At 36.7% G+C, this 8,482-nt stretch overlaps 1 protein-coding gene across 1 annotated transcript in view; it reads left to right on the forward strand.

Annotated features, from left to right (window-relative positions):
* Positions 1-5,774, forward strand: part of PCMTD1 (protein-L-isoaspartate (D-aspartate) O-methyltransferase domain containing 1) — a 103,590-nt gene extending 97,816 nt beyond the window's left edge. The window contains exon 5 of the mRNA XM_007955898.1: positions 5,407-5,774. Within this exon, the coding sequence (XP_007954089.1) occupies positions 5,407-5,774 (368 nt within the window). The remainder of the gene's footprint in view (positions 1-5,406) is intronic.
* The last annotated feature ends 2,708 nt before the right edge of the window (positions 5,775-8,482 follow it).

Here is an 8,482-nt window from a genome sequence, read left to right on the forward strand (position 1 = left end):
AAGCAACATCATGATAAGTAGAGAAAAGATTGATGTTGTCAGGGATTACAGGTTTCCATAGAGGATCTGAAAAGAGATAGCTTGAAGAAAATAGTGTAAACATTTTCTGATGGCCCATTAGATGTGTGCTAAGTGCTCTGAAAAGTTCCTAGCCCTAGAAAAGGTTTGAAGAAGTTCTAGTAAGTTTTAGAGTTCTATGATGAACTGTATCTCCTACTACAGCATGTGCCTGACATTTAACTAGAAGTAGCCCAGGATACCATGGTACCTTGGTAAGAACACAGGAAGCAAGCTAGTGGTCATGGGTATGAGTGATATACCGTGTATGACTGGTGTATATTGGCCCTGTAGGGAATTTCAAAATGAAACAACCACAGTCCCTTTTGTCCTGGAGCTCACAATCCAGTGGCCATTAGATTCTGCCATTTGCAAATAACTAATGGAGGCAGAACTTTAAATATTATAATAAAAAATTTTGGTAGAGGATGTCCAGAAAGTAGTACCAGAATTATTAAAGAGATAGAAAAATAAATAATGATGACCAAGGCAAAGGAAGACACTGAGAGGTGCATTAGAGTTTAAAGGCAACAAAGGTAAATACTTTTACATATACAATCTGCCATAACAGTAATAAACAGTAATCTGTGACTGGGTACATAAACATGCAAGCTAAACAGGTGTGGGAAGTTGAATGGGATTCTCCTCATGAAAACACAGAGATTTGGCAGAGAGAAATTTCTACTTATGTATCTGTATGTAAGGAGCTCTGGTAGTGTTTAAGACATTTGGCTGCTTGCCAATAAGTCGGTGGTTCAAACCCATCAACTGCTCCATGGAAGAAAGATGAAGCAGTGTGCTTCTGTAAAAATTTTAGAAACCCAGTTGGTGGTCTCTCTGAGTCAGAATTGATTTGATACCTGTGAGTTGTGCTGCAAATATATCCATGTATAAAGTAGAGCATACAAGGGGCAAAGTTAGGAAAACTACTTAGCCATAACCAAATACTGGACTTGGAAGCTTAGGATCATAGTGTCGGAGGACATCTTGGTCAATTTGTGAAACATGGTCCACAAATAGAGTGTTCTACATCTACTTTGGTGAGTAGTGACTTGGCTCTTAAAAGCTTGTGAGCTGCCATCTAAGATGCAACAATTGGTTTCTTCCTGTCCGGAACAAAGAACAGTGAAGAAAATTAAAGTCTCAAGGAAACAGTCAGTCCAGATGAACCATAGGCTCTACTACCCTGAGACCAGAAGAACTAGATGGTGCCTGGCTACCTCAGCTGACTACTCTGATCAGGATCACAATAGAAGTTCCAGGACAGATTGGGAGAAAACAAAATTTAAAATCATAAAAAAGACCAGATTCACTGGGCTGATAGAGACTGGTGGAACCCCCAAGACAATAGCTCTTAGACATTTTACCAACCTGGGGAACTGAATCCACCTCTGGGGATCACCTTTTGGTCAAACAATAGACCTATAAAGTGATACCCATGAGGAACATTCTTCTCAGAACAATCAAAACATATGAGACCAAAAGAGCAACATTTGCACAAAAACAAAGCTCAGACAATAGCAGGAAGGGTCAGAAAAGAAGGATGAATGGAAATGGAATCTAGGGAGGAAGTGGGAAGGTGCTGTTACTAATGTCACAAAACAAAAAATATATATCAGTTGTTGAATGGAAAATTAATTTGTTCTATAACTTGCACCAAACCACAATAAATAAAAGAAAAAAAAAAGGAAAAAATTTAAGGCGGTTTAAATGAGGAGGGTTTTGTTTTGTTTTAGGTATTTCATAGGGATCCTTGGTAATTGCTTTATATCCATAAGGATGGAAGCAGGGGAGCTGAGAATTTATTTTTCTGTGTGCTAAGTATTGGAACAGGCTACAGAGAAAAGTATGTAGTCGTAGAGCTTACACATTTATATATCTGTGGGAAATGAGAAGGAGGCAGAAAGGATATGTTTGAACTCTGATGTATTTGGTATCATGTAAACATCAATAACTTAAGTAAACCTGTGGTGGTTTTATTTGGCTATTAAAGTCATAGCATGATTTCTGGTGGCCTTTTGCTTGTGGATTTACAGAAAAAATGATGTAAGTAAGGTCTCTGTGTGTGTGTGTGTAAAATAACTTAATCATTCACACTGAGGCAGCTTTTTAAATGTTGGCCCTTATTTGAATTTCCTGAAAAGATACTACTTTCATGTGTTTTTTTTTTTTAAAAAAGTATATTAGGATAAAACAAAACCAAACTCGCTGCCATTGAGTCACGTTGGACTCATAGCAACCCTTCCTTGGGTTTCTGAGGTGATATCACTACAGAAGTAGATTGCCCAACCTTTCTTCCGAGGAGTGGCTGGTGGGTTTGAACCTCCAGCCTTCTGGTTAGCAGTCACATACCTTAGGTACTATGCTATCAGAACTCCCATATAAGGATATGCAATGTAAAATCTCTCCTATCCCTGTCTCTAAGCCCTCTAAGTTCTCCTACACTCTAATTGGTCCTAAATTCTTAACTTATTCTAACAGAGAACTTTCATGCATATTCAAGGCACCCTAGTTTAAGGGGCCCTAGTGGCAATCCTTTTTTTTAGGAAAGTAATAATATTGGATGTATTTTTCTATGCTCAGCTCTTCCCATACTCTACATACACATAGAAAAATGCACGTTGGAGATCTTTACACTCACCTGGAACTTCAGTTTTCATTTAACAGCCATATGACATTTTTCTGTTTCATGAATGTTTTGTATTTAATCAATCCCTTACTAATTTATCTACTTTTAGAAGAAAAATTGAGTTCTAAACACATAATACTTCATATATGGACCATATTTACATAGTCATAATACTGCACGCAAGTAAGATCTTACTGAAGATAATTCAGAAACGTTTGCAGCAGTATATTGACAGAGAACTTCCAGAGGTTCAAGCCGGATTCAGAAGAGGACGTGGAACAAGGGATATCATAGCTGTTGTCAGATGGATCTTGGCTCAAGGCAAAGAATACCAGAAAGATGTTTACTTGTGTTTTATTGACTATGCAAAGGCATTTGATTGTGTGGATCATGACAAATTATGGATAACATTGAGAAGAATGGGAATTCCCGAGCACTTGATTGTACTCATGAGGAATCTGTACCTTGACCAGGAGGCTTTCGTTCGAACAGAACAAGGGGACACTATATGGTTTAAAATCAAGAAGGGAGTGCATCAGGGTTGTATCCTTTCTCCACACTTATTCAATCTATATGCTGAGCAAATAATCCGAGAAGCTGGACTATATGAAGAAAAACGTGGTATCAGGATTGGAGGAAGAATCATTAGCAACCTGAGATATGCAGACGATACAACTTTGCTTGCTGAAAGTGAGGATGACTTAAGGCACCTACTGATGAAGGTTGAAGAATACAGTGTGCAGTATGGATTACGTCTCAATATAAAGAAAACAAAAATCCTCACAACTGGACCAATGAGCAGCCTCACAATAAATGGAGAGAAGATTGAGGTTGTCAAGGAATTCACGTTGCTTGGTTCTACAATCGATGCCAACGGAAGCAGCAGTCAGGACATTAGACGATGTGTAGCATTGGGAAAGTCAACTGCGAAGGAAGTGTATCAAGTGCTGAGGAGCAAGGATATCTCCTTGAGGACTGAGGTGCACCTGACACAAGCCATGATATTTCCAATCGCCTGGTATGCATGTGAGAGCTGGACAATTAATAAGGAAGACCGAAGAAGAGTTGATGCTTTTGAGTTGTGCTGGCGAAGAATGTTGAAAGTCCCATGGACTGCTAAAAGAACTAACATCTGTCCTGGAGGAAGTGCAGCCAGAATGCTCCTTGGAAGCAAGAATGGCCAGACTTCGTCTCACCTATTTTGGTCATGTTGTAAGAACGGATCATTCCCTGGAGAAGGATGTCATGCTTAGTAGGGTGGAGGGTCAACGAAAGAGGGGGCCTTCAATGAGATGGATTGACACGGTGGCTGCAATGATGGGCTCAAGTATAACAGGGATTGTGGGGCTGGCGCGGGATCGGGCAGTGTTTCATTCTGCTGGGCATGGGGTGGCTATGAGTCGGAAATGACTCGACGGCACTTAACAACAACAACAACAATTTACATATTCAAGTATTTTTACATTCAAGTGGTATTTTCCCCAGCCTTTTTGTGGATGACCTCTCCTTACTTAAGTTCTTAACACAGATATCACCTTCCTGTTGTCTGTGACCCCTGATCTAAAGAGCCTACTGAGGACTTAGGCTTAGCACTTCTTGATTTTAATTGCTCTGCACAGCAGCATCACCATGGAACATTGTTTTGTTTACTAGTTCCTTTATCCTTTTATCCCCACACAAACTCCCTGGGCCCAGAGTATGGTCTCATTTGTTTTCTACACTATCTGGAATACCTGGAAGTTGTACTTGGTATAACATAAGTACCCTAAATCTTTGTTAGATGGAAGTTGGTGTTTTTATACTGTCAAATAAAAACAAACACAGACTTTAGTAGGGGAAGCTTTATTCAGGAAGAAAAGGAAGAGTGAGAAAGGGATCATCATAGTAGTGGGAGAAGGGAACTATACCTGGACCATACTGTCTCCAGGCTTCTCAAAGATTTAGGAAAAATGTGTTTTTCTTTTATAGAGATTGAGGATAGTAAACAAGGATAGGAAAAAAAAAATGTAGGAAAGTAGGATGAGCAGTGGTATCAGATATTAAATCTGAGGGCAGCCTATTCTCCAGGCGGGGCTTCTAAAGACAGGTTTCATGTTAGCTGAAGGAGCTCTGATGGTGTAGTGGTTAAGGCATTTGGCTGCTAACCAAAAGATCTGTGATTAGAACCTACCAGCCGCTCTATGGAAGAAAGAAGAGGCAGTTTGCTTCCATAAAGCTTTACAGCCTTGAAAACCCAATGAGGGTTGCTATGAGTTGGAATCAACTTAATGGCAGTGAATTTGGTTTTTGGTTTGTGTTAGCTTAGGGTGGTGGGGCCATAGTTGAGGGACTTAAGGAACCTTCACCAAAGTTTGGTTAACAAGCGCTTTGTTTCTGATTGGTCAGTGGGGACAAGCGATTCAGTTACTCATTTATTTAAGGAATGGGAATTTGGAGAGTATGTGTCTGGCCATGTCATGGGTAAATAAATGGTGTCTGTGAGTCTTATCTCAAGTCTAGTCTAAAGGAAAGATGGTTATTTACAGCATGCTATTTCCTGAATGCACAGGTTGAGAGGCTTTCTTTAACCATCACTGTTTTCTAGTATCACAGAGCTCAGTAAAATTCATTATTAACAATACTGTTATGTTTTTCAATAATGGTAGAGAAATTCACGTTTTGTCCTTTGAAAAAGTGAATGATATATAATGTTTTACTTTTCATGTCTGTTTTCTGTTTAGCCCCATGTGCTGTCAGGAACCTACAGGACTTGGCTCGCATTTACATCCGCCGAACACTTAGGAATTTCATCAATGATGAGATGCAAGCCAAGGGGCTTCCTCCAAGGGCTCCCCCAAAAAGGAAAAGAAAGAGAGTTAAACAGAGAATTAACACATATGTGTTTGTGGGTAATCAGCTCATTCCTCAGCCTCTAGACAGTGAGGAGGATGAAAAAATGGAAGAAGATAACAAAGAAGAGGAGGAGAAAGATCACAGTGAAGCCTTCAAACCAGAAGAGCCTCCTCAAAATCTACTGAGAGAAAAAATCATGAAGTTGCCCCTCCCTGAATCTTTAAAAGCTTATTTGACATATTTTAGAGAAAAATAACACGCCAAGAAAAAAGAATGCCTACTGATAGTTCCTCTAGTCTTGAAGATGTAGCATTTGTTAGGAATTTAAAGAGACTGTTTCTTTCATCAGAGCAAATTTTAGTGGAAAAAGGTCTAACTTGTTTATGTCTTAGTAACAAAAATGATGTATTCAGTGATTTAAAATAATCCCTTTTATAAAATCTATTTTTCTTTAAATCTTGGAAAATGCTGTCTTAACTTAGAATGATTTCAAAGTGGAATGCAATACGCAAGACTTTGTGCACTGTAAATCTTTTTCTGATTCCCTACAGATTTGTAGTGGTGAGGGTTAGATCTAATTTTATATGAGATTAAATAATTGTTAAGCATACATCATGATCTGATTTGAATTGTAGTTGTTTGCATTTCCTTTAGGAAGACTTTCTTATCTAATAAGGAAATCAAATACTTTTTAGACCTGTTTACCTTAATTTTGTTGCAATCACTATTGCTGAGTTGCTAATAGTTATATTCCGGGCAATATATGAGTGCAATAACAATACAGATATTGAATAATTTATCTTTAAAAAAAGAAAAAAAGTTTCATGGAATTCAACTGCCCTGCTACTTTTGCTTTTGAACCTATTGCCAAAAGATACGGGGAAAATAACTGCTTCTCTCATAGAGATTTTAAGAGCACATCAAGTGAATATTAAAGTACATACTTAATATGGCTCTTGATTTATATGGACCCTTTACATTTTCAGTATTTATAAATGATGAAATTATCTTAATCTCTGGAGTTTTAAAAGATGGTATATTTAGGATTGTTTTTTCTATAGTCCACTGTGTGAAGTGTTGAGTGTAAGAAGCACCCATCGTTCTATGTTACTCTCTTACTAGCACAGACCGAGAATGGGCGGCATGAGAGGCTGCCACTTTTGTGGACAGCTCTAAGTATTAGGCCCAGCGGATTTGTTCAGCAGATATACTTTAGCAAATGGAACTTCTGTTTCATCTGAATATTTATCTTTGACAAGGTAGGACTGAGCTGATCACCATTTGTTTTGGATTTCATCTTTTTAGTATAAGTACCATTCACAGGAGTTGTATATAGATGTCTTTTGCTTTGAAAATTGGTTCAGAATCATAGTGTAATCTTTGGGACCTACATTGTGTTCATTTAACTTTCTCCCATGTTTTCTTAAGTTTCTTTTGGTAAGATTATAATGGTTTTCATTTTATGCTTAATATCACGTATTTAAACTATCCATTGTTTGAATTTTAGTTGTAGCTTATGAATAAAACAAGTAGTAAAATGCCATTGTTAGTTTGCTTTTTTTTGTTGTTGTTTTTTCTGGGTAGGGTCTGGAAACAGTCATTCCTTGTGAAGAAAATATACACTATAACATATATAATACTTAGAGTTTCATGGAATATATATATTTTAAAAGGAAAACTGAGAATATCACTTATTACCACCAGCATCACTATTACAATGGCTGATCAGATTTGCTTAAGGAAACCCAATCTATAGTGAAATGATTGTTATATCTGTTAAATTTAATGTATTGGTAATACATAGATGATTTTAAAGCTTCCAACTCTAGTAATTCTACACATATAAAAGCAAATATTTGATGTATTCTAAGCATCAACTGTTCCAAGCAAATGATATTTTAGTAATGTGAAAAATAATTTCATGGAAGATATTTTGTACCATTGCCGAGGAGTACAAAAAGATCTCCATAAATCTTTCAGTTGATTAATAAGCCATTATTTTTAAGAAACATCCCAACTCATTTCTACTGAGAAAAGAAAAAGTAGTTGGTTTCAATTTTTTCTAATGGTCATCTGTTAGAAATGTTCATTTTATTTTAATTTAAAAGTTTTGAAAGTTTAGTCTTGAATTGCTATTGCTGAGGAGACTTAAAATTTTACCTGTCCTTCCTCCCTTTTTTGTGTTGGAAATGGTATCCAGATACATAAAGTACATATTCTTAAATGATGACTTTACTGTTCAGGAGTTTTTATTAAGGATCTGTTTGAAGATTGACTTTTTCATATTATCATTCATTCTGTTGACCTTGGCAAAATGTATAGTAGATGTTAATGATCATTGCATATTTTTTGTCATTGAAATGTATCTTTTGTGTTTTTAAATGCATTCATTTTACAGTTGTGACTTCATTATTGACTTTAAATAAAGACGTGAAAATGCAAATTCAAGTGAAAACCCTTTTATCTATTAATGACTATATACTAGAAAAAAACTCTTGGGCCTGTGTTTAATTTTGAATGATTCTATGTTTGCTTGAGCATGGGAAATTATGACTCATAGATAGAAAAATAGCAAAGAAAGATGAAGTAAAATTAAGTGAAAATGATGGGAAATAAAGTTTTGAGTTTTATAGCTAGGTAAAACAGTAGAAATCATCTAATCTAGGTCTTTATTTTGCAGATGAGACAGTAGGCCTAGAGAGTTACATGGTTTGCCCAAGTCATACAGGATCTGAAATAGCAGATCCCAAGGATCTGTCAGTGACACCATAGCTACTAACAAGAAAGTTAACTTTAATTAATCCTGCTTACTGGTTGAGATATCTGGTCCTAGTATTAATAATGAGAAATTGCGTATATACGGGTTAAAAATAAAATACAAAAAGTCTAAATGTTGCTTTTTAATAAAGGCTGTTATATCCTGGGATGCCTTGAAAAATAAACAGCTGCATGTAATTAAGCATC

Source organism: Orycteropus afer, unplaced genomic scaffold (genome assembly GCF_000298275.1).
Source record: "Orycteropus afer afer isolate SDZICR_OR568_19922 unplaced genomic scaffold, OryAfe1.0 scaffold00543, whole genome shotgun sequence".
NCBI classification, from domain to species: Eukaryota; Metazoa; Chordata; class Mammalia; order Tubulidentata; family Orycteropodidae; genus Orycteropus; species Orycteropus afer.